The 23,996-nt window shown below is 53.5% G+C and overlaps 13 protein-coding genes across 13 annotated transcripts in view, besides 2 other annotated features; 9 read left to right on the plus strand and 4 right to left on the minus strand.

Annotated features, from left to right (window-relative positions):
- Window positions 1-807: 807 nt before the first annotated feature.
- Window positions 808-1,815, plus strand: PODANS_7_2630 (uncharacterized protein; the record flags this gene model as incomplete). Its single annotated transcript, XM_001907721.1, has 3 exons — window positions 808-1,106; window positions 1,163-1,327; window positions 1,386-1,815. 3 exons carry the CDS (start codon window positions 808-810, stop codon window positions 1,813-1,815), a joined length of 894 nt encoding a protein of 297 aa, XP_001907756.1.
- Window positions 1,816-1,881: 66 nt separating this feature from the next.
- Window positions 1,882-1,956: a sequence feature (Short protein (PODANS_7_2620, CAP68430.1) was converted to a misc_feature.).
- Window positions 1,957-2,787: 831 nt separating this feature from the next.
- On the plus strand, window positions 2,788-3,495 carry PODANS_7_2610 (uncharacterized protein; the record flags this gene model as incomplete). Its single annotated transcript, XM_001907723.1, has 3 exons — window positions 2,788-2,932; window positions 2,995-3,117; window positions 3,167-3,495. 3 exons carry the CDS (start codon window positions 2,788-2,790, stop codon window positions 3,493-3,495), a joined length of 597 nt encoding a protein of 198 aa, XP_001907758.1.
- A 139-nt stretch (window positions 3,496-3,634) lies between these two features.
- PODANS_7_2600 (uncharacterized protein) lies at window positions 3,635-5,725 on the plus strand (the record flags this gene model as incomplete). Its single annotated transcript, XM_001907724.1, has 1 exon — window positions 3,635-5,725. One exon carries the CDS (start codon window positions 3,635-3,637, stop codon window positions 5,723-5,725), a length of 2,091 nt encoding a protein of 696 aa, XP_001907759.1.
- Window positions 5,726-6,500: 775 nt separating this feature from the next.
- On the minus strand, window positions 6,501-7,734 carry PODANS_7_2590 (uncharacterized protein; the record flags this gene model as incomplete). Its single annotated transcript, XM_001907725.1, has 4 exons — window positions 6,501-6,650; window positions 6,706-7,249; window positions 7,308-7,389; window positions 7,449-7,734. Coding segments are annotated over 4 exons (1,062 nt in total), but the record flags the coding sequence as incomplete, so codon positions are not given.
- Window positions 7,735-8,058: 324 nt separating this feature from the next.
- PODANS_7_2580 (uncharacterized protein) lies at window positions 8,059-8,987 on the plus strand (the record flags this gene model as incomplete). Its single annotated transcript, XM_001907726.1, has 2 exons — window positions 8,059-8,413; window positions 8,479-8,987. 2 exons carry the CDS (start codon window positions 8,059-8,061, stop codon window positions 8,985-8,987), a joined length of 864 nt encoding a protein of 287 aa, XP_001907761.1.
- Window positions 8,988-9,016: 29 nt separating this feature from the next.
- PODANS_7_2570 (uncharacterized protein) lies at window positions 9,017-9,502 on the minus strand (the record flags this gene model as incomplete). The annotated part of the gene is made up of 1 exon (XM_001907727.1): window positions 9,017-9,502. The coding sequence occupies one exon, from the start codon at window positions 9,500-9,502 to the stop codon at window positions 9,017-9,019; it is 486 nt and encodes a 161-aa protein (XP_001907762.1).
- Window positions 9,503-10,857: 1,355 nt separating this feature from the next.
- Window positions 10,858-13,363, plus strand: PODANS_7_2560 (uncharacterized protein; the record flags this gene model as incomplete). Its single annotated transcript, XM_001907728.1, has 2 exons — window positions 10,858-13,230; window positions 13,289-13,363. The coding sequence occupies 2 exons, from the start codon at window positions 10,858-10,860 to the stop codon at window positions 13,361-13,363; spliced, it is 2,448 nt and encodes an 815-aa protein (XP_001907763.1).
- A 1,283-nt stretch (window positions 13,364-14,646) lies between these two features.
- On the plus strand, window positions 14,647-15,315 carry PODANS_7_2550 (uncharacterized protein; the record flags this gene model as incomplete). Its single annotated transcript, XM_001907729.1, has 3 exons — window positions 14,647-14,656; window positions 14,954-15,091; window positions 15,152-15,315. The coding sequence occupies 3 exons, from the start codon at window positions 14,647-14,649 to the stop codon at window positions 15,313-15,315; spliced, it is 312 nt and encodes a 103-aa protein (XP_001907764.1).
- Window positions 14,950-15,318: a repeat region (rgion duplique sur le chromosome 6).
- Window positions 15,319-15,704: 386 nt separating this feature from the next.
- PODANS_7_2540 (uncharacterized protein) lies at window positions 15,705-16,235 on the minus strand (the record flags this gene model as incomplete). The annotated part of the gene is made up of 1 exon (XM_001907730.1): window positions 15,705-16,235. The coding sequence occupies one exon, from the start codon at window positions 16,233-16,235 to the stop codon at window positions 15,705-15,707; it is 531 nt and encodes a 176-aa protein (XP_001907765.1).
- A 622-nt stretch (window positions 16,236-16,857) lies between these two features.
- Window positions 16,858-17,311, plus strand: PODANS_7_2530 (uncharacterized protein; the record flags this gene model as incomplete). Its single annotated transcript, XM_001907731.1, has 3 exons — window positions 16,858-16,907; window positions 16,968-17,197; window positions 17,259-17,311. 3 exons carry the CDS (start codon window positions 16,858-16,860, stop codon window positions 17,309-17,311), a joined length of 333 nt encoding a protein of 110 aa, XP_001907766.1.
- Window positions 17,312-17,639: 328 nt separating this feature from the next.
- PODANS_7_2520 (uncharacterized protein) lies at window positions 17,640-18,336 on the minus strand (the record flags this gene model as incomplete). The annotated part of the gene is made up of 3 exons (XM_001907732.1): window positions 17,640-18,009; window positions 18,071-18,195; window positions 18,271-18,336. The coding sequence occupies 3 exons, from the start codon at window positions 18,334-18,336 to the stop codon at window positions 17,640-17,642; spliced, it is 561 nt and encodes a 186-aa protein (XP_001907767.1).
- Window positions 18,337-18,783: 447 nt separating this feature from the next.
- Window positions 18,784-21,514, plus strand: PODANS_7_2510 (uncharacterized protein; the record flags this gene model as incomplete). The annotated part of the gene is made up of 2 exons (XM_001907733.1): window positions 18,784-19,119; window positions 19,184-21,514. 2 exons carry the CDS (start codon window positions 18,784-18,786, stop codon window positions 21,512-21,514), a joined length of 2,667 nt encoding a protein of 888 aa, XP_001907768.1.
- A 1,417-nt stretch (window positions 21,515-22,931) lies between these two features.
- Window positions 22,932-23,996, plus strand: part of PODANS_7_2500 (uncharacterized protein) — a gene marked incomplete at both ends in the record, with an annotated part of 1,551 nt that continues 486 nt past the window's right edge. Inside the window, 2 exons of the mRNA XM_001907734.1 lie at window positions 22,932-23,052; window positions 23,146-23,994. Coding sequence (XP_001907769.1) covers window positions 22,932-23,052; window positions 23,146-23,994 — 970 coding nt within the window. The remainder of the gene's footprint in view (window positions 23,053-23,145; window positions 23,995-23,996) is intronic.

Genomic DNA, 23,996 nt, shown 5'->3' on the forward strand with positions numbered 1-23,996 from the left:
GTCGAAGGTTGCTCTTGCTTGGGGCAGATTGTCGACGAGTGAGATTTGTTGAAGGGAACCCTCTGGCAAGAATTGGGATTGAAGGAGAGAGAAACATTTGTCGATTGATCTCGTCCTAAAGAAAGTTAGAAGGAAAGCACGACCTCGACATGTATATGGGGTGGCTTGGGTGCTTCCAATTGACCATTTATTTAGTATTGTCGACAGACTCAACCGGCATCTTTCGATGCCTCAGGCCCATTTTGGTCGTCCTATTGTCATGATCCAGACAGCCGACTCGAAATGTCACTATCAATAAGTTAATTATATTCAAGTTAATCTAGTCCTATTGTAAGCACCACTCTTCTGAGTCTGTAAGTCTGCCTACCAAAACAAGTATCACTGCTGCTTGAACCTGAGCCTCACCACCCCCTTTTCTCCCCCAAACGCCAGAAATATGGGTCCAAACTCAGGGGCTTCTTGGCACCCTCCCCCGACCACACCCAACCCTAACCCCCTCTCTTCTTACCACCCATTCCCTGAAGTCCGCCCTTTCGGACCCAGACATCTAACCGCATTGGAAGCGACACCCGAATTCATCTATTCCAAACCTTGGCAACAGTTCTGTCCTCTTTTCTTCTCATCTTCTCCTCTTCTGTCGACATCTCGCACCCATTTGTTGTTTTTCTTTTTCTTTTTTCAACTCCTCGAATCGTGAAACGGTCTCGTCTCAACGGTTATCCCCACTTTTCACCACTTCAAAGGCAGGGATATCCATTTCCACGCGACTTACACATTCAATGTCCTCCTGAAAAAGAGAGAGGCAGAATGTTCCGGATATTTGTCATAGCCGTCCTCCCCCTCTTCTTCGTCTTCTCCTCTGAAATCTTCACCTTCCTATCCGGCGCCCTCTGCCCATCATGCAACTGCGAGTCAGCGAAACCGCTTCACAGGATCCCTCGCCCCCAGCTCAGGCCAGAGTTTCTGGCGCTGGAGAACGGGACTGATGCCAGGCTGGGGTGTGAAGACGTCGGGTATAAGATGCATGTCTTTTCCCGGGAGCCGTTGGTGGTGTATTTTGAGAATTTTGTTTCGGCGAGGGAGAGGGAGCATTTGCTTGATATTAGGTGAGTTTATCGCTGGGGTGAAAAGAAGCTGGGATGGGAGCTGATGGGGGGAATAGTGAGAAAATCTATACGCCCTCGACTATCACGCATAACGGGGGGCAGACGAGTGATAGGAATACCAAGGTGAGGGACTCGGAGGTTGCGCTTGTGCCGAGGACGGAGGGGGTGAGGTGTATTGAGAGGAGGGCTAGGGAGGTGCAGGGGTGGAGGGAGGAGGTTTGGTGAGTTTTGAGTTGAAGTCTGAAGCGCTGATCAAGGAGGAAACTGACGACGAGACAGGATTGAAAGGTTGAGAGTCCAGAGATATAACCCTGGTGGACACTACAGCCATCACTTTGACTGGAGCTCGGGGAGGGGTGGCTGGGGTAGGGTGAGCAGCTTCATGGTTTGGGTTCATGGTGAGGAGTTGGAGGGAGGAGGGACAGAGTTCCCCAGGTTGGAGCTGAGAGGTGATAAGAAGAAGTGGTGCAAGTTCATTGAGTGTGAAGACAATCTAGATGGCGAGGACTCGAAAGACAAGGGCGTGGAGACAGCTGAAGACAAGAAGGGAGCGGTGTTCAAAGTCATACCTGGAAATGCTGTTTACTGGGAGAATTTCAGGTCTGATGGAACCGGAAGAGGGTATAACGAGACGTGGCATGCTGGATTGCCCGTGAAGAAGGGAGTCAAGGTTGGGCTGAACATTTGGAGCTATGGGAGGATTGACTGAGTGATTGGTCTCACATGTCAAAAACAGGGGCTGTAGACAAAAAGGGGTAAAAACAAACAAATGGGCTCAGTAACTTCCATCACTGATTTGAAAAGCCACAAGAAGCGAACTGTCGCTTGGCAGCAGATACGGGGCATCCATGCGAAAGCCACAAGATATGCGAGGGCGATTCGTCGTGTGCGGAATTGACTTGACAGCTCACCTCGTAACCGCGCTGACGCAAGTCCCAATCTCCCGCTGCCGCACCGCGTGCCAGCCTCGCAACGTCAGGTTGAGTCACCGGCAGACTTTATTGACCATCGTGACGTCTCTCGATGGCACTTTACTGGAACTTTGCGCACTATAATCTCCTATATGTGCTGCAATGGGAAGGCGTGAGTCATCAGAGCGCGGCCATCATTCGCAACAGCAGCCAAACCCCGGGCTTTCCCGACACCCATGAACACACCGCAACTCTAGAGGTAAAAGGGAATGCGAGAGAATCCGATAGCCCCAGGCAGCTCTTGGATGATGATCATGATTGTTAGCTGTATCGTATCAGGTAGCTAACTAACAATATCCCACACGAAGCTGAGCCGCAAATGATAGGTACCAGCTTAACTAAGCGACTCCTCGGAGGTCGGACCAAAAACCGTCCGCCCCTTTGGCAAAGAGTCCGAAATCCCTGGCATCCACCTAACTGCCAGACCAGGTGTTACGGCACAAAGCCGCGCGAACGGCTTCTGGCTTTTCAGGCATCATGGGTGAGGCTCCCATGGCTGACGAATGGTTGCCCAGGTGGGACGCAATCCGCGCGGAGCGTACTCCGTGACGTTGAAGGTGCGGATGGGGGACGTTGAAAAACAATAAAATAGACCACCAAAATGCCGGGTCCCCGGGCATCGCACTCTTGTTCAGTCCGGCTTGCCTCTTCTTGTGTCGTTTTGTTTGTCGTTTTTTGTAATCGTATTCGGAGTTTAGTACCTTAGTATTATGTCAATGTCAACCTATACACCGTCATCAACATCCCCTGATGGACCCTCAGAGCCGCCGCCAACAGCTAGTGGTAGCGGGACGGGAGCAACAGCAGCTCACGAGCCGTTGGCTTGTGTGAGTTGTCGGACGAGGAAGCTGAAATGTAAGGCCACCCTACACGCCGTATAAGCCATCTATACGGGCCAATTGCTGACTCGGGCACAGGTGATCGTAGAAAGCCGAATTGCACCAGGTGTGCTCGGAGTGGTGGCGATTGTCACTACCCGGAGTCTCGGAGGAAACCAGCGTTTAAGCGAAGGAATGTTAGAGAATTGGAAGAGAGACTAGGTATGTACGCCTCTACCCCTTGGAGTTCTGGCGCTGACAGTTTCTGTAGCACAGGTGGAAGGTCTCTTGAAGAATGTCAGCAGGCGGCGAACCAGCCGGGAAGCCGGGCCTAGCACAACGTCTGGTTCTCTAGAACCGTCACGGCAGCCATCTCAAGAATCATCACCTCTAGCTGGCCTAGAGGCCGATGCTTCTCAGATCAACTTTGACGACTTATTTGCAGATCCAACTTTCCAAGATCCATCATGGTTTTCACCACCACCACCTCCTCCCCCAGATGGATTTTCGTCCACAGCCAACAACCCTCCGCCATGGGACCTGTTTGGTTTGGGTCAGTTTGAGAGCTTGCCCCCGTGGGAAATGATTGAGGAATTGTAAGTGCGGGGGGGGTAGGCGAATGTTGGAGGAAACATGTACTGATAGAGATAGGCATGATTTATTCTTCTCAATTCACTACTCATTTCTGCCCATTATTCACAAGGACGGGTATCTGGCTGCTTTTCACCGGCCGCCTCATATGCGACCTCCCATGTGTCTTCAGTATTCCATCTGGACTATGGCAGCGGATGGCCATCCCAAGTATGGGTGTTATCACGAGGCTTTGTACCGTCGAGCTCGGCAGTACTTGGAGGCGGATGAACTCAAGGTTCGTCACAATATCGTCGCTCCCACGCAACCAACGGGCACTAACCTTTTGCAGGGGCATGGAGAGCATTTCATCACGGTATCCCACGCTCAAGCCTGGGCCCTGATCGCCGCCGATGAGGCCAGGAGAATGCTTTTCACCCGGGCAGCATTGAGCTCCGCTCGATGCGTTCGAATCGTCGGCATGATGGGCCTCCACCGGCTCGACAGCACAGCCGCCGACGAAGAACACCCCATCGCTCCCATGATCCCCCCTCCCAAAGGCTGGGTCGAACTGGAAGAACGCCGACGTCTATTCTGGGGCGCCTTCTGCATCGACAGCTACGCCGGCATCAGCACCGGCTGGCCAACCCTCATCGACACCAACCAAGTCACCACCCACCTCCCCGCCTCCGAGGACGCCTTCGCCAAAGGCCAAGAGGAAAAGTCCACCTCCCTCCAGTCCCTCTTCAACGGCTTCAACTACTCCACCTACGGCGGCAACGTCGTCATCTGCCACATCTTCAACCAAATCATGAAGCACGCCCACTGCCCCATGCCCTCCGACCGCCCCGACGATTTAGAGTCCGGCCCCTTCTGGCAACGCCACCGCGAACTCGACACCTTGCTATCCAGCGCCTTCATGTTCCTCCCCGACCGCCTCCGCCTCCCAAAGAACATCACCGACCCGGTCGCAATCCAAACAAACATGAACCTCCACGCCGCCGTCATCTGCCTCCACAACACCGCCTACGAAAAAGCAGACAAGCTCCCCTCCTTACCTGCGTCCGTCAAACAAGACAGCCGCACCCGCTCCCTCATGGCAGCAGGCGAAATAGTAAACATCCTCAAGCTAAGCCACAACATGAAGACGGGGTATAAATCCCCGCTAATGGCCCTCTCGTTGTACTGCGCGGCGTCGCTGTACGTCTCCGTCGCCGCCGCCAAAGACACCACCACCCCCACCAACCCCCCGTCACCATCCTTCCTCTCCTCGGTCAACACCAACCTTGAGACTCTCCTCAAATCGATGGAGGCGATTTCAAAGCTGCATTACATCACGAGGGCGTATCTAAATCAGATACTCCTTGACATCGACCGCTCGGGGGTATCTCTGTCATTTCCACTTTCGGAGAATTTTAACAAGGAATCTCACCCGTGTGAGCACGGGATTCCAATCGTGGCTCGCACTTCGGGACACAGACAGACGAGGCTGCCAGTTCCGTTTTCTACATCGGGGGGGCAGCAGCAGAGGGTGATGGTTCCGGGGGTGTTTGCTGATAGAAACTTTGGTGGTGGGAACATCCACCCCGGCGCGGGGATATCCTCTGGTTTGTCCTCCATGGTGAGCGGGATGGTGGCTGGGTGTGGACTGCAGGTTTTGACGGAGGATGGGGTGAGGAAACAACCGGAACAACAGCAGGGGCAGTTTGTGGATGCTTTTCACCCTTGTGATAACCCGCCCTATGCTAGAGGGCAGACGAACACCGCTAGGGCCGCCACGGGGGAGAGGGTGATGATGTTTGGGTTTCGGGGTGGGAGGGAGGAAATGGTAGGGCTGCAGGAGTTGCCTTTTAGGTTGGGGATGCAGACTGGGCTTGTGGGGGCGGGGGCTGGGTTGGGGTTTGAGATGGGGATGGCTGGAGGAGGGACGGGGAAGGAGAAGGATGGGGATGTACTACTGCATTTTCCGCCGGGGAATGTGGGGGGTGTTTCGGGGGAGGGAAATCACGGCCAAGGTGGTGGTGGTAAAGGGAAAGAAGATGGGAATGCGATGGATATTTTTGATGAGTTTCAAGATTTGGGAGAGGGGACGGGTGGCGGGGGAGATGGTGATTGGGGCATGTTGGATCCTACCGACACTTTTTACTCACTGTTGTATAATGATGGGGCCAACACTGACAATAATGGGGGAGGAGATAATAATTGTGGGAATATGTGGTCGGTGAATGATTTTACTGGGATGTGGGGTGGTCCTCGATAGAAATGGGCTTGGGTGATAGAATGGCTTGTATATCGGCGCGCGTGAGATTCTATTTCTTTGTTTCGTCATGGGCATGGCTTTGCGAAATCTATATGGATGGGCTTGGAATGGCATGGGACAGGACTTTGAACAAGGGATTGGCATGGGTTGAAAGATCTCACCTGATTGTATATTATGGGCATCGGATATGGGACAAGGCATTGGGATGGGATGGGTACATCGCCAGGCTAAGGCAGGACGGACGTACAAGGGGTGCAAGACAATCTCCAAGAAGGATTGTACGATACATGTACATTATCAGGAAGGTTGGGACAGGTTGGAAGACTTCCCTGCTCAATTAGGTAGCATTTATCATCATGAGAGAAGAGCTCCTCGCTCTGCAAATTTAACATCAAAGATTGTTTAGATTGATCTGCAATACCTACCAAGTTGTGCAATAAATTGACCATAGCAACGCAGCATAGGCGGTATACAAACAAAGGACATGCCCTCCAATGAAAAGGGGGTGGCAAATTCCAATATTTCACAAACAAACAAGTACACCATGATGCCACCCAACTCCAAAATCATTTCCAATCTATCCGTATACAAAAAAGGCCATGCATGTCATTATATCTATCGTTTTGATAATTAGGACGTATAAAAGATAGGGTTGCCCCTAACTTGGGACGTCGGGGATCATTGGCAGCATAACAAATCACCATTTTCCCCCGCCATCCCCCCTCTTGTCGTACACAACTTTTTCACCTCATTAACACCGACACTCTGGGCCACCTTAGAAAGCAAAGATCTGGTCCTCGAGCTTGCTGACGGGTCTGGCCTTCTTGAAGCCAAGAGCCTCGGCAGTCTTCTTGAGGCCGCTGACCATGGGAGGGGGGCCGCAGAGAAGAAGCTTGACATCCTCGGCGGGCTTGGGGAGCCATTTCTGTATAAACCGTTAGCAATTGTTCTTTTTTAGAACGAGTAGAGAAAAAACCCACGGTGATCATGTCGCCGGTAACATAGCCAACACCGCCCTGCCAGTCCGCAGGGGGCTTGTCTAAAACGTAGTGCACGCGGATGCCCTTGTCCTCCTTGGTGAGCGCGTCGAGGTCCTCCTTGAGCAGAATGTCCTCCTTGGTGACGTTGGCAAAGATGAGATCGACCTGGGTGGTGTCGCCAGCCTTGCGGCCGCGGACAATGGCGCGGATGACCTGGAGCATGGGGGTGATACCAGTACCGCCGGCGATCATGCCAAAGTGACGGACCATGTTGGGAGTGTAGACGAAAGCGCCCTTGGGGCCCTTGACGCGGATGGTCTGGCCAACGGCAAGACCGGCCATGTGCTTGGAGATGTTACCGGTAGGGTAGGACTTGATGAGGAGATCGAAGTAGCCGGGTTGGTGGTCACCAGAGACGGGGGTGTAGGAGCGGACGATTTCCTTGGTGGTGCCATCGGGCTGGGGGAGATGGGCGCCGATCGAGATGTGCTGGCCGATGGGGAGGCCGAGGATATCGGATGGGTTGGGGAGAGCGAAGCGGTAGCTAGAGGGCGTTGGTTAGTCGGTGGCCGTTGATGCCGGCGGGGCAGGAAGTGGCTTACATGGCTACATTGTGGGAGATGATGGTCTTCTCCTTGAGCTCAAACTCCTGGAAGGCATCTGGCTTGAGGACCTTCTTGGGCTCTGCATGGACGTTAGCTAACGCTCCCTAGGAATGGCCAGAGTGTTCCAATGCGACATACGGGTCCGGATGAACTTGATGGCGCCGAGGGCAATGGCGACGAGCACGGCGTAGTGCAGGAACTCGCGCTTCAGAATGGCGGTGCCGAGCACGATGAGACCAGCCGGGATGTATATCCCGTCGACATACTTCTTCGCAAGCAGAGAGTCGGACATGTTGGGCGATTCGGCTGTGTCGATCTGTCTGGCCGTGAACGACAGAAGGTGAGGAGAGGATCTAGAGAGGTGACGCACGAGGTGAGTCCGTCCGCAACCGCCGAAAAAAAAAAGGATCAAGACGGGGAGCCGTCAACTGAAAAATGATTTCTCGAGCGTCGAGCGGAACGGGGGTGGGAGACTGAAAGTGGGCCGATTTGGCGCGGGCTGGACCGATTCTGCCCGGGGAGTGGCTTCTGAAAACCGGGGCCCCACCAAATCTACAGCGATGGTGCCGCCTGTGGTTCAACAATTCTGGTACCCCCCGGCTGGTTGACACCTTGTTGGCATCTTGGCAGCGTCGTCGCGTCTTGACGGGGCAGTGACAAAAAGTGACAGGCCAGCTATACTATCTGATAGTAGCGATAACACCGAGTCCTCCGATGGGCGGACGCCATTGTTTAGGAAGGTGAAACAATGCTTCGTCCGACGCACAACATCAAGGGTCTGCATCTCCTCAGACAGCGCCTCTCAACACCCGGCCCGTCCTTGGCTCCCGCTCAGCGTGCCATTGTCGAACAAGCTTCTGCTTCCTTCGCCAGACGATTTAGCGGTGGAACCTTGAAGAAGCCCCAGAGGCAACCCCACCATCGCGGCACAGGTGCAACAAGAGATTTACCGGGTAAACACATCCCAGCCATGGGCGAGAATACCGATACACTGGCCCAGGTCGACGCTCCCTTTCCCCTGACAGAGGTCGACAAATGGGTGCTCTCACAGACCGACGAAGAGTTCAAATGCCATGACTGGGACGAGTTATGTGTGATCCTTCGTACGGCTTGCCCATACTGCTCATCTATTTGGTGCCCTGAGACTACTCATCTAACACATGCTCAGAGAACAACAATCTCCATCTTCTCAAGAGAAAGCCATCCGATCTTCGGCGGTACATCAAGTGGACTACCGAGACAAAAGCCGAGTATGGCAACATAACCAACTTTCTCATTACCCATCGGCTCCCCAAGCCCTGGGGCAAACCACCCTTCACTCCAGCTTCCAGTATCCCGTTTGAGAACCCATCCGACTACCGCGTTCTCATGAATGACTGGCCCTACGGCTTCGCTCCAGGCATATCTCACATCGTTGTGTGGACACGCACTCCCATTGCCACAGATGACACCGTCGGAGACATGACGCATGAAAGCAGGAAGATCGTGGCCGATTTCATCAAGAGATTCTTCGTAGACCGGCTCGGACCGGGAGGCGAGAAAAAGGTGATTTGGTTCAAGAATTGGGTGGCCCTTCAGAGTGTGCGGACAGTCGATCATGTCCACGTGTTGGTGAGGGATGTAGAGCCGCAGGTGCTGGAGGAGTGGTCAAGGGAGCTCGAATGCCACAAGGCATAAGTATATAATAGAAGTTTCGTCGAGTAGAATTAAGCTGCCGCCCGCCGTTGCTTGCGGTTGCCCACGGCAGGTGCACCGGCATCCGCGCTTCCACCTAGTTGAGCCATTTGCCTAGCAGCACCAAACATGCCATAGCCCTTGTAGAGCCCATAAGCGGGCACGATAGTCCATAGGAACCAAGCCCAGTTTCCGAAAAGAGCCACGAGAATGGCGGCGGCCCAAGTCACCCAGACCACGTCGAACATGTACTCGGTGAGTCCAGCAGCGGCAAGATCCTCTCCGGATGACTTGAGAGCCTTGGTGGAGGGGTCGTATGTCGGACGGCCCGACTTTTCCAAGATGAACTGGCAGACAAAGCTGGGAAGCGAGAGGACGAACCAGGTCAGAAGGGACCGTGACCTGAAGATGAAGTTGAGCAGCAGGAAGAGGCCATTGACGATGAGTGAGCCGAGATGGAGGTTGTTGAGCGTTGCCACATTGGACTTGGCTCTATCTTTGCGTGCCTTTTGAGCCATGGTGAGATGCTGTGGTAGTCCAGGCTGAGTTGTCGAATTGGCGTGAGATGTCGTTGGCGGTCGACGGTTGAGGAAAGATGTTGAAGTGGGTTTAAGCTGGAGCTAATGCCATTCGTGGCCGATTGCAGGACCCCTGGATGGACCCACACAAAATGAAGTGGCTTGATTCTACACGAAAACTGCAATGAATATTCGAAGAAAAGCGTTCATTTACATTTCAAGACGTATGTGGTCTTTTTGGGGAAATGCAAGCGACACACGGCAGCACTTTATGAGCGGTTAACGCTATGTAAGACCGCGCTCGTCGAAAGAAGCAGCTTCGACGTTGGAAATCACCATGAACGACTTTCAGGGACCTATGACGGCATCGTGTGGCTAGTTTGGCCCTTGCAAACGACATCGAAGTACCAGAGCGAGAATCTTAGCCAACTATGCATTTTCATGAAATTTGCTAGGCATAATTATTGGAGACCAACGGCTACAGCCAATTGACTCTGTAGTATTTTTACTTGCTTACAGTCGATAATGAATATGCATGCGGCGAGGAGGGGCTGGTAATGTGCAGAAGACATTGACAGCGGTTATGTTGTGGCTGGGCACGGGTGGCTAGAGAGGAGAGAACCCACCGGAAAGGTTGGGTTGCCCGGCAGGTCCAACCGCTGACGGCGCGTAGCCAATGAAGGCTGGTTGCCGCGCCCACCACAACATCGCGAGACCCCCATTCACTTTCTCGTGGTGCTTCCCTCGAGTTCACGAGCACAAGCAGGGTTGAGAAGACCAGCTTGGGGCTGGATGTGCTGGATGACGACAAGCAGCTCTTCATCATTCGAGCCACCGCCTTCCCTTTACGTTTTTGGAAGCCATGCTCTCGGGGGTCCCGATAGAATTTGACGACAGTCCCAGGTTGCTACGTCTTGCGGGCCCGCCATTGTTGCCTTGTTTTTTTTCTATTGCTCTGCGTCGCCATCACTAACCACCACACTTCGACACCGCACGAAGCTGGCGACGCTCTTTGGCTCGACATCAGGTATTCGATTATCTGTCGCGATACTCTTAGGAGGCCAATAATCTTTTACTTAATCACAACAGCTGCATCGACCATCTCTTTCCCGACGCCGGCCTCCCTGCCTATCCATCAAAACACACCCCTCCAACGATTCTTTGTCGCCCACCCCTGGAAAACGTTTACGGCCAGCCTCTCGTTTGACCACCCGATCAAGGCTGCTTCATTCCACCAAGGTGCATCGACGAGGAGCAACGTCGTTTCTTGCGATTCCATGGATCAACATAGCCGATAGCATCCCTCAATACTACCAGGTCGCATACCCCTATTCGGCGTCGCTGATCCTCACACGATGGCACCTAATAGCGCCACGGTCGCCGCATTGCTAAGGCAAACAGTTCACTATCATCTTGACAACTTTGCCTATGACAGCGCCATATTCTTCGCCGAACGCCTGCAGGCCTACGACCCACGCTCCTCCGAATCAGCCTATCTACTATCCCTCTGCCATTTTCGCCTTGGCGATTCCAGATCAGCCTACGAAATCAGCAAGCCACCAGGCTTTCGAGGTGTACACTTGGGATGTGCCTTTATATTTGCGCAGGCCTGTTTTGACCTGGAGAAATACAAGGATGGAATCACAGCTCTGGAGAAGGCGAGGGCACTGTGGGCTACTAAATGCAGCATCGGAAGGCACAGCGCTTCATCAAGATCTCCCTATCCCGACGCCGCGGCTTGCAGCTGTCTTTTAGGAAAGTTATATCGAGCATTGGACGACAAGAAGAAATCGGTACCATGCTTCGAGGAAGCGTTGAAAGCCAACCCTTTGATGTGGGATGCCTTTACCGCGCTTTGCGATATGGGGGTCAACGTCAGGATACCAAATGTTTTCAGGTTTAATGAGCCGTTTGCGCGCAACTTCGACTTGGAAAACGGCACAGCAAGCGAACCGAACGGCCCCGAGCCCCTCCAAAGGAAGGCTGGCATGCAATCAGCCAGCGAGAGTGATCCATTTGACGCCCCCCGTCCTGCGACGTACCATATGGACCCTTCCGGAAACGACTTATTTACCGAACCTGCCCCTAATGACTTGATGGCCAAGTTTGCTGCGGCCCACTCGAGGTACAATGGCAATCAAGGAAGCAGGAATGGATCGGATGGAATGGAAACCCCAACTGGCTCTGCGCCGGTTGGTGCTCCTGAACCTCAGGTATCACGATTAGGACACCCGTCGGAACCACCACAGGCACCAAACCGTCGGACCCGTGGTGCCCAAGCAGTGGAACCTGCCATCTTCGAACCTCCACCAAGACTTGGTGGTTATCGTTTGGGTTCAAAGAGAAGAGAAAGAACCCAAGAACAAGCAGCAGATCCATCAACAGATAATTGGTCCAAACCTACCGCGATTTCATCAGTGACCGATAGAAAACGCACAGCATCGGGGCATCCAGTACAGCCACGTCCAGCCAATGGTGAGGAGCCACGGAGGAGTGCGAGACTGAATGTGCTGCCGAGACCACCTGCGTCGAGGGCGAACGCTGGTGCTACGGCTCTGGGGACGACGGCTACCCGAGAACTGAGGAAGGCTAGACCCCCTATTTCTAGGATAGGCCGCCCAGGGGCAGCCGTGGTTGGCAGGGTTGTTAGTGGCAATCGGAAGCCTATTGAGGAAAATGGAATGGATGTCGATCAAGCCGAAGCTCCGCGGTTTAAGGAACCGCCGCCGATGATGCAAGCGCCACCGCCCAAGATGACGCTTGTTGAACCTGAGCCGGTCAAGATTGACGAAGCATTGAGATGGATTCTAGAGCTCTTGAAAAAGATGGCCACTGGATACCTCCTCTCATCACAATTCCGCTGCAAAGACGCGTTGGCGGCGTTTTTGTCGCTCCCTCGCAGCCACCAAGACACCCCATGGGTGTTGGCCCGGATGGGCAGGGCGCAATATGAGCAGGCAAATTATGCTGAAGCCGAAAAGCTATTCAGACGCCTCCGAATGCTAGCCCCTACTCGCCACGAGGACATGGAGGTATACTCAACAGTCCTCTGGCATCTCAGGAAGGAGACTGATCTATCGTTCCTGGCACACGAACTCGTCGACGCCGTATGGGATTCACCCTATGCCTGGTGCGCCTTGGGCAATGCGTGGTCCCTTGCTTGCGATCACGAGCAGGCGCTGCGTTGTTTCAAGCGTGCGATTCAGCTACACCCCAAATTCGCCTATGCGTACACACTCCAAGGACACGAGCACGTAGAGAATGAGGAATATGACAAGGCCCTTACGGCATATCGACAGGCTATTTCAGCCGACAAGCGGCATTACAATGCCTACTACGGAATTGGGAAGGTGTTTGAGAAGTTGGGCAATTGGGACAAGGCGCTGAGTCATTACAAGGCAGCTTTGGTTATCCACCCAGACCACGCTGTCTTGATTTGTTGCGTGGGAACTGTGCTGCAACGGCAGAAGCAGATCGGCCAGGCGCTTCCTTACTTCTCTCGGGCCGTCGAGCTGGCGCCACGGGCACCTGAAATCCGACACAAGAAAGCCCGGGCTCTCATGGCGACTGGTCAGTTCGAAGAAGCGCAGCAGGAGCTTTTGGTTCTGCGAGATCTTGCGCCGGACAAGGCGCAAGTACACTTTTTGCTTGGCAAACTGTCCAAGTTGCTCGGAGACAAGAAGTTGGCAGTGCGCCACTTCACCATTGCTCTGAGTCTAGATCCCAAGGTAAATTCTCTCCCAATCGTGCATTACAGAGAACATGACACTGACAAATTTATTGCAGGCGAGTTCACAAATCAAACAGGAGATCGAGGGCCTGGAAGATGATGATTGCATAGAGGACTCGATGGTGCATTGAGTCTCACGAGTATTATGACGACGTTGGAACATGAAGTTATCCTGTCCTCCGAATCGAACGAAATATTGATGGAGTATCCAGTCCACCTCGTGAGCGTGTGGAAATCAACTGGAGCTCAGGGCAAGAGGAGTGAGTGTCTTCCCAAGGGTGGAGCGACTGTAGAGGAGGCATCGGTTTTTCTTTCTTCATCACAGCAGGTCGGCATTGTTTTGCATGGCAATGGCGTTTCTGGCGGGCACAAGGTGTGTAACACCCAGGGGTCGGGCTGGGCCTTTGGTTTTTTGTATGAGTAGTTCAGCATGCATTGTCCGGCATGTATAGGATGGAGTTGGCGGACATCAACAACACAACAAGCAAGACGGAAGGGCGGACTGGGAAATGGGCTGTAGAAAGGGTAGGGTGTACAAAAATGGATCATAATACAGGCATTAGGTTGGCTGACCTGACTGCCAGCATGAAGATGGCAACCAGCGTGTCCTTCTATCCGAGATCACTTCGTGATGTGACGCGTGAGTACCTTGGTACCTCAAGAGTGGAAGACTCGGTTGAGGAGTCTAGCCGGCTGATTTGACAAAGTGTTGCCTCGCAGAGATGGAGCTGATGGACACCCTGTGGAAAATACAAATATGCAGCAGGCACCCGTTTTCCAGGTTTCCTCCCCTCTTTCTCTCTGTTCTTCATCAGTGTCGCTTTTTTTGTTGGATCCGAAAAAGGAAATTCCAGATAATGGGGGGAGCACCCACCCATGCACGGACCACTGCTGCATTGATTTTCTGGCTGATCTCGCTCTGATCCAGGGGGAAAGAAGGGAAAGCACGGACCATTTTTTGGCTCCAAAACGCATTGGCCGCAACCAAGCGCATCCAACGGCAACAAAAGTTGGAATCACAGCGCGCATTTTTCTGGCAGCGATTGCGCCGCCAATTCACGGCTGGGTTTTGCGCATCAAAAGTGGGCGATGTTTTCCCTTTACCCAAAAAAATCTGGCCACACACCCCCCGGTCTCCCAACCTGAAAAAGGTTTAGTGCCCTTTTTTTGTGTCCTGCCTGCTGCGCAAAGTGAATCAGTGATTGTGAGGTGCTCCCGTGTGTGGTTCCCCGCCTGCGGCTTTGGAAGTTACCTGCTGTATTTATTTCCCAACTCTCCCTCTCTCTCACTCTTGCCAACTTCTCACTTTACTGCTTCATCCATCAATCGCTTTTAGTATCGTCGATTTCTTTATCGTCGATTTCTTCATCAACAAGTATCCATCTCAACTACTTTTTAACAAACCTTCATCAAGATGACTGGCCGTAAGTTACATCCGCGATTTCGTTTTTCGGTTTTGGTTTGATGGTGATTATCCGTCGCCGTCGTCGCTGCTGCAAGTAGGTGGTGGTGGTGGTGATGCGGTCGGCTTGGTGGTTTGAGGTGGGGTAACCGACGCGTCTTCTGTTCCATGCAACGCGTCGATTACCACCACGACCGCCTTCCAATACCACCAAGCCTTCTCATCACTGTCATCATCGTCGTCGACGACTTCATCATAACCATCATCGTCATTGTCATCGCCATCGTTCATCATCCATCATGTCACTAACAATCAACAGGTGGAAAGGGTGGCAAGGGTCTCGGCAAGGGCGGTGCCAAGCGTCACAGAAAGATTCTTCGTGACAACATCCAGGGTATCACCAAGCCCGCTATCCGCCGTCTTGCTCGTCGTGGTGGTGTCAAGCGTATTTCTGCTAGTATGTTCCCCTTCTCTTCCACACACTTCTCCCATCACCCATACTGACCAGTTATCCCAGTGATCTACGAGGAGACCCGTGGCGTCCTCAAGTCCTTCCTCGAGGGTGTCATCCGTGACGCCGTCACCTACACCGAGCACGCCAAGCGCAAGACCGTCACCTCTCTCGACGTTGTCTACGCCCTCAAGCGCCAAGGCCGCACTCTGTACGGTTTCGGTGGTTAAACACCTCCGCCGATTACCTATTGATAATCAAAGCGTGTTTTCTCTTTATTCGCGGTCGGTTTTTTCACAACATATTTGGCATGATGGACACACAACCAGATCAGGGATGGTGGTTATAAGCTCTGTGTTTTTCAGGCTGGCGTTTATGGAATACTCGGGAGGGAGGGGGGAAACATTCATGGCGATGAATGATTTGCAATACCAGGCAGAAGAACGAATGAACATAATACCTTACTTTTGTGTTTAGACTTGAAATGTGATGTGATGATATTATGGTGTTTTTGGGTATCTAACAACCATGTCCTCTTCCAACAACGAACGTGTGTGTGATCATTCGTGTCTTGGGGGTATCTGACTGTCCTCTTCTACCGACGCGTGATCCTCACTGTCTAAAGATACTTCCTCCCCGCCGCCGCAACCCTCTGCCTAAAAACCGGACTCCTAATCTCCATATTCGGCGCCTTGTAAAACGGGCTCATGACCGCCTTTACATAATTCTCGTACACCTCCCCCATAAAATTCTTGATGGCCTCCTCCGTCTGGGGAGACGTAGGATTCGCCCCGACAGAAGTAGAGTTCACCCTCGACGAGGCGGCCGCCTGCGCCGTGTTGGCCTCCCCGTTGGCGGCGGGGACAGAAGTGGTGGGCTGGTGAAGTAGCAGAAATTTGACGTTGGAGGCGGTGACGAAGGCGGAGATGTAGTTTTGGAAGAACTTGTCGATTACTTTTAGGTAGAGGCCTGGCTGGGTCCACTGGAGCTCCTCGACGATGTCGAGGGAGGAGTGGAGGATGAACTGGTTGAGGTGGCGGGCTTGGTCAGTGAAGCGGGGGTGGCCGTCGCCGCCGGATTTGGAGGTGCCGAATTCATGTTCGAAGAGGGGGGTGTCGAGGGGGGAGAGGATGGCGAAGTAGTAGGACATCTTTTCGGGCTCTGTCTAGTAGGAGGTATCGGGGGATAGAGGGGAGTGGTTGCGCCGGGATCGTTCGCCGTGTGGGGGTTTGGTATGTTGATTTCGTGTGGGTGTGTTCAGTCGGAATCGATAGTCTTCATCATCGGCCGATCAGGGGCTGGGTATCAGTCAAGCGTATTGGAGAGTCTTGGATGTTGGAGATAGCTTCAGCATTTCATCGATAAGCCGGACAGGACAGCTCCAGAAGGTCACCCATCCCAGGCGCTAACGCTGCAAGGCGGCAGCTGGGAGTGGGTCGCGGGGTGCCCCACAAATCAATCAACAGGGCGCTCGGCGCCCAGTGATTGGCCTGCCGCCGGCGAGCCACGATTTTTTGGAAAAGAGGCCCGCCACCGACAAAGTCCCGAGCGGTTTGAACGTCTGAGTCTCTCCAACCCCCCCCCCCCTCCCCCCCCTTCCCTAGAGCAGTGGTCGGGCCATGGTGGGGTGTTCCCCCCATGATGTGGAATTTCCTTTTTCGAATCCAACAAAAAAAAGCGACCCTCATCAAGAACAAGACAGAAAGAGGGCAGCAAACGTGGAAAACGGGTGCTTGGTGCCCTCCCCAAACCCCAGCAGACAAACGGTCAACATGTTTGGGGCCTTCAGAGCGACGAATTCCCTGAGCGGGGGTCTTCTATGGTAATACAGAACTATCCACCGAGAAATATGTCACGGGCAACGGGGCTGACGCAAAAACAGGAAGATCCCATGGCGCCTCTCCCCCACGCAAAAGTACCGCCAACGACAGAGGCTAAAGGCCGTCGATAAAGTCGTCGAGACACTGAGCACGGCGCTGGCGAAGAAGGGCGAGACGGTCAAGTCGTTGGAGCGGTGGAAGGCCGAGATGCCTACCGAGGCTGAGATGCTGGCGAAGGACAAGTACACCATTTTCGACCGGAAAGAGAAGAGATACCGTAAGGGCATTCACAGTACGTGGGATTTATACAGGATTTGGGTAAGGCTGGTATTGGCGGCTAACATGGACTCTAGAACTCCCCAAGTGGACTCGCGTGTCGCAAAGACTCAACCCACCTGGTTTCTAAACGAGAGACGATGGGCGTAGGCTTGGGCATGTATATCCTGTGTATTATACCAAATGAAATCCAAGGCGTTTATGATGGGATTTGATAGAACAAAATCGATATTCTAAACCACACTTGATGTTTAATCACAAGGTCCAGACAGGAGCCCGGGCTCCGTGGGTGATTGATCAGGATTCACATCAGCTATACAGCCTTCTAATAGTCGGCCAATGCAGGCCTGGAAGTAACACATTATGTCTGTCGTACGTGGAAAATCATTCTTTGATGTTTCCAGGGTATCAAGTTCCGATCAGTTGGCCAGCGCAACCAGTCAACAATCTTAGCCCACCTATCTCAGCCGTCCGTCATCAACAAAGTCCTTGCCTTCACGCTCCCGCGCGATAGCGCGGCCGAGGCCACCGCGACCTTCATCGTAATCTTCGCGGTACTCGTCACGCACCTGTCCTCCCGACTTTCCGCGGCCATACTGTCGGCCCTCCTCGAAACCAGGATCCAGATCCGTTCTAATGATACGTTCGTCCAGCTTGGTTCCTCCAATATACTTCATACAATCCAGCGCATCCTGATGTGTGTAGTACTCAACAAAGCAGAACCCACACGGCGTCTTGTTGAATCTGTCGAGCCCCATGACCAATCGCTTGATTTCGCCACATTTGCTGAAAAGCTCGTACACTTGCTCCTCGGTGGTGAAGAAGGACCTAAACAACAGTCAGCCTTGTAGACCTCGGGGGGCTTCGCGTCGAGAGAGGGGGGACTTGCAGGTTGCCCACATAAAGAGTGGTGGCATTCTTCAACGGGTCGTCGTCCTCCCGATTCTCGGGGTGCATGCCTGCTGTGTCGTCATCGCCATCACGTTGGTCCTTGTCGAATCGTCTTCGCTTGTGCTGTACAGTAGTTGCAGTGGTTAGATGCCATGTCTTTGCGGAAGTCGAAGCTAAAGTCAGACGAGGGAAACTCACTCTGGCGTTGTTAAAGTAGGCGCTTGGGCGGTCAAGACGGTCTACTGTGGCGCGTACTGCTCTCATCTTGATGGGTATATTTTTCGTGATGAATGTTTGTTGAAAGTTGAACCGTTGCCTCAGCCCGTCGCATCTCTCAGCGACTTTCAATTCTAGGTGGGCCCCTGCGGCAGCGCACCGGACAGGGGTGGGTCCAGTGATAGCATTGCCAAGACACCTGTGCCTGCCACAAAATCAAAAGCTAGCGAGCTGGCCGGGCGACGCCAGAGGAACGCGCTAAGAGAACCAGCAGCTCCTTTGAAGAGCTTCCATTTCCAGCCATCTCGAACAAATCAGCCCTGCTTCTTTTTTTGCTGTATGCTTTGGGCACTGTCAACTGTTTGATCACATCACACCCTGACGCATCTTGCCAGTCCTCACTCTTTCCGCGATATCGATTTCGATTTGACGACAGTTTGGACAAAGCAAAACCTTGCAATCGCCACACTACCACGCCCTGCGCTGGCAGCGAACATGCCCAGAGTCAAAAGCTTCGCGCCCAGTTGGCTGAATGAGCCCAGCCCAGGCCATAAGCTCTTTGAGCCCTCCAGCGACGAAACGAAAACCTCTTCTTTGGCATATAACAAGAAACCGAAGCCAGGCCCCCGGAGAGCTATTGCGCATCGAGGAACTGAAGTTTTTGTGGCTGTGGGGAAGCAGATAAGATGGGGAGATTTGGTCGACCTGAAGGAATCTTGGGAGACCAAGCAGGCGCGTACGGGTGGTGTTCGCTTCAAGAAGGAACCAAACGACTTTGAGGTCTACGATGAGGAGGCTGCCAACGGAAATTCTGGTCCAGAGGGGTACAGGGTAAGCAGTCGTGCCGGTCCTGGCGTCGTCGGTGTAGCTCTGTTGCTCATCATCTGTCGCATAGATCATCAAAACACCCGTTGCCGAAGACATTCGCCAGCTGGTCATGTCCCCAAACAACGACTTTCTCGCCGTCTTGACGTCTCACACTGTTCACATTTGCATTCTTCCCGACTCGACCCATCTCAACGCCCGCGATTCGACTCCTTTCAAGCCCAAGTTTTATACGCTCGGGCCTACTACTCACGTCACTTCTCGATCGGCCGTCGTCTCGGCAATCTGGCATCCGTTGGGTGTTAATGGCACAGCGCTGGTCACTGTTACCGAGGATGCTGTCGTGCGGATCTGGGAGTTGTCAGCCACTGACCGCTGGAGCTTTGACGCCGCCACCTTGGCTGTCGACCTCAAAAGGCTGGCAGATGGAACCTGTGTGGATCAGGACTTTAGTGCCTCTGTATCAGCGACAAACAAGGCGTTCTCGCCAGATTCTTTTGACATGGAAGTCGCGGCAGCATGCTTCCCAGCTAGAAACTCCGGTGGCTGGTCGCCAATGACTCTGTGGATTGCTATGACGGGAGGCGACGTGTACGCCCTGTGCCCTCTTCTTCCCAAGCGTTGGGCTCCGCCTCCAACACTTATTCCTTCCCTGTCAGTATCGATTGTCTCCAGAGTCGCGACTACGGAGGATAGCCCAGATGCCACATATGAGGATCGTCTTTTGGCCCAGCAGCAGCTGCAGTGGATGTCTGATCTGGACAATCAAGAGCCAAAGGTTGTGGAAGCTCCCGGTGGAAATGGCGAGGTGGAAGTTTACAGCCGGCCAGCTCGTCCGGGAATTGTTCCAAAATTACAGGGACCTTTCGACTTTGACCTAAACCCCGAGGACGAGCAGGACGATGAGGTTGAACTAAAAGACATCTACGTCGTTGGAGAGAAGCCAAATATGTCGGATCTGATGATGGGAGAAGATGAGGAGCTGCTCATGGATGAAGAGGGGGAGAATGGGCTGTCCCTCTCCGTCGTTTGTCTGCTGTCTACCAGTGGCCAGGTCAAAATCTGCCTGGCAGCCGAAGGGGTGGAAGCTGAGTGGTTGCCCTCAAAAGTTAAGAGCAAGCTGAGGCCATCTTCTGCGACCCCCAGAACACAAAGCCTGCTCACTTTTCAGACATTCGACACTGTCAAGCCCGCAGAACTTACGCCCGACAGTTGGCCCATGTTTAGCGAGGATGCCACTTCCAAGTATTCCTTTTACGTGACCAACCCTGCCGGCATCACTCATGTCAACCTGGAACCTTGGGTTTCACGCCTCGAAAGTGAGCTCTCGGGCGAGTCGGAAGCTGGCGCAGATTTTCGCATTGATGTGTTGGTTCAGAGTCATAGCTCAGAGCGGGAGCGAGTGTTTACTCAGCCTCGAGGGCTTAATGTGCTTTCAGCGCCCGTTGTTATTCGCGACCAAGACATTGGTCACCTTCTGCTCTCATCCACTCATAATCAGCCCATCGCCATCTTTTTCGACACGCCAGAGCTTGAGCTCGTGCATGTTGCAAGAGACTCGCCGATTGTCCATGAGCAATTGGAAATTCCTGAGCCAGAAGTGGTGTGGCACCCCCGGCCTGTTTTCCATCCCTCGGATGTGCTGGTTAGCAACAAAAACGCCGTGTCGGCGTGGGTTGATCTTCTCAAGACGGGTCGGAGAAGACCGTTGCTACAGCAGGAGATCAGGTTGTCCATGGCGACGCTTGAAGTGTTCACGGAGGGTCACAAGGTAGCTAGCAACGAGGTGTTTGAGATCCAGAACGCGGTAGCGGAACTGTTCAGGAAGTGCGAAGCGCTTCAGTTTGAACTCAGAGACCAGCTGATCAAGGCAGGGGAGGTCAAGAAGAGAATTGATACGATCACGGGCGATGACCTAGGAGAGGAAGACGACGATCCTATTTCGATCAACGAGCTCACCAGGTCACGCATTGATCAAGCGCAGAGACGCCAGGAGGAATTGGCCAGCAGGATGGAAAGGATCAAGAAGAAGCTCGGCCGCGCCACGACTCGCGACCTGAGCGACAAGGAGAAGGCTTGGGTGGAGGAGGTGAAGGGCTTTGAGAATAGCATCTTTGGATCCGAAGTCGATACCTCGCCCATTGACTCCAAGACCAGACAGCCCTGGAAGCGGTTCGAAGAGATTAAGGAGCTCAGCGACTCGCTTCTGGCGCAGGCCGAGCGGCTGCAACGGAAACAAGGAGAGGCGTCTGAAGACGGGCCCGCCTCGCCGGCGCCTAGCGTGAGGATCCCCGCGGATATCCGCAAGGCGAAGATGGCACTAGTCATGAGCTTGTTGGATAGGGAGTCGATGATGGTAGATGCCGTGAAGGATCGGCTTGAGAGATTGACGGTTGGGTGAAGGGCTTATGCAGGCAAAAAAAACGTGCTGTTAGATGATACTAGGTAGCCTAATACAACAATCAATTGTTACGCCAAGGGGTGACAGGGCACCATCCCCGGCATTGTGAAGGGCAATTGGCTTCTGAATCCTTCGGTACAAGCATAAAAGGTCACGTATATGCTCAAGCAGCCCTACAATGCCGGGAAGGACGGATCTTGACATTTTGCTCGGCATCAAAACTGAAGCTGAGGTGCGACGATCGTGAACGATTGGACGGGAATTGTTATGATGTGGAGGCCGATGCGGGTGTTCCTGGTTGGTGGCTTGCTTGCCAATTGGACTTCGGGCATGGATAATTATGTCCAATTGTATCATACTGTAAGTCAATCCCAAGAATTTGGAATTATACAGACTGTGTTGACTCTTGGCTTGGATGGTTAGAATGAGGCTTGGGGGGCAGATCGATATCACTCACTCTCCGGCGAGCTCGGACACCGCTCTTCGGCATCTTATCGGTCTCTTCACCGCCGGTCAACGCCTGCATCTGCCACAGCGGTTAGGGCTGTAAATCACAGAGCAGATATCGATGTGATGGAACGCCTCGAACGAATTTCTCAATGGCACACAAATTTCACAGTCTTCGCAGTCCGGGTCCACCAAGGTACACAGCATCTCAGTCAGATGTGATATGATCAAGCCGATCGCCAAAAGGTGCGGACCGTGGTTTGTGTCACACACACAGAGCATAAAAGCGGCTTCATCTTTGCCATCGACATGGCAACACAATAACAATGTCTGCGTCCGTGGCCTTGGATGGATGGTTGAAATACAACAAAGCAATGGTACCCGGCCGGACACACAACGTCAAGTGACCACCCATTCCGGCTTCGTGCGAGACAAGAACGGTGTCTAGCCGATGGGTACGCTCGTAGTACCTAAGGTATGCCGGCTGCTCATCTTGGTATTTCTCCTCTTTCCCTCATCCACTCTTTTGCCGGGCGACTGAGCCGCTCAACGACTTCTATATTGACGGCATTGGCATGCAGTGTATCTGCTCACCGCGTGGCGGTTAGTTTTTATCCCGGGGCATCCGTATAGTTTGGTACGCTTCGGAAACCCCCAGTTTTCTGTCCTGTCACCTACATATGCATCACCCGGGCATGCAAAGTCCGCCTCGTTTTCCACTCGTCCTCGAGAGTCCAGAAACACGGCTCTGTTTCTGTCACCCCCCCTCTCCATTTCCCGAAGGGCCTCATGCCTTGTCACGGGTGGCCCCTCTTGAGGAAGCACAAACGTTGCCGGTGTGAGACGTTGAGCTTTCTACAAACAGGTATAAGTATGTAGCCCATCCCTACCTTCGTCCAGTCTTTCTTTCTGGACTTTGAGACTTCAGTCATATCATCACCAGCTCGTCTACCCGGGGTTGGATTACCCAATGCTAGTACCCTCTTATTACTTTGACTCTGCCCAGAAAACACCTACCCGGCACCATCTCAGCTCGAGCATGGCTCCCATGGCTCCTCCGCCAGCATTTGACTTGCGTTCTCAGGTTATTGGTACGTTTACTCACCGCTATATGTCCTACATCGAAGTCAAGCTGTTCCCTGCAGGTTTGTCAGTCTCAGCCACTAATATGGTCTCCTCCCCAGAAAACTGCAAGTTCTTCAGTCGTCAGGATGCGGACATCTCGTTGGTCACGGCACTGGAACCTCTGGGCAAGTTCAAGGCCCTGGTCCTGAGAGCCGAGCAGGGCGAGCGGGAGGTCCTCATGTCCGAACTCGCACCTTCTCTCCAAGAGGCCATCCACGGCCTTCACGTCAAGTCTGCCACGGCTGTGCAGAACTACATATCTACCAATGGATACGTCTTTGCCCCCAGCCTCAAGAAGAAGCGGAGCCTCAAGCCCTCGAGTGACGACAGCGAGGACGGAAGCGACAGCGACACTGCCTCTGTTTCTTCGACTGTGACGGTTGACCAGTCCCCTTCCACCACCTACGAGGAGGAGTCCTTCTCAGACAACGAGACCGTCTCCGTCACCTCGACTGGTCTGCTCAAGAAGCGCGCCAGGGGTAAACCAGCCAGGATTTCCAACCCATACACCCAAGCACCCCCCAAATCCCAACCCGCCCGCCGCTCTCGCTCCCGTTCCCGGTCCCCCGCCCGATCTCGCTCCCGCTCAAGGTCATCTGATGAATCCTCCGAAAACGAGCTCGACTCGGACGTGCCAACGGTTGTCCCCCTCGCCAACCGCCGCCCCCCTTTCTTCAACGGCAATGGGTTCTCCCAACGTGTGCGCTGCGTCCCGCCGCGCGGGTTTCAACCCATGATGGCTCCTCCCCCACCCCCACCCCCCGCAGAACACCCAACCCCCAAGCACGCCCCCCCCTTCCCCTCCCTCATCCCACACCCCCATTCTTACATCACACCACCCCCCCCTCCCCTCCCTACCACCAAACCTAAACCCCCTCCCCCCCCCAATCCTACCAATCCCACACCTCAT

Source organism: Podospora anserina, chromosome 7 (assembly GCF_000226545.1).
Source record: "Podospora anserina S mat+ genomic DNA chromosome 7, supercontig 1".
Lineage (NCBI taxonomy): Eukaryota > Fungi > Ascomycota > Sordariomycetes > Sordariales > Podosporaceae > Podospora > Podospora anserina.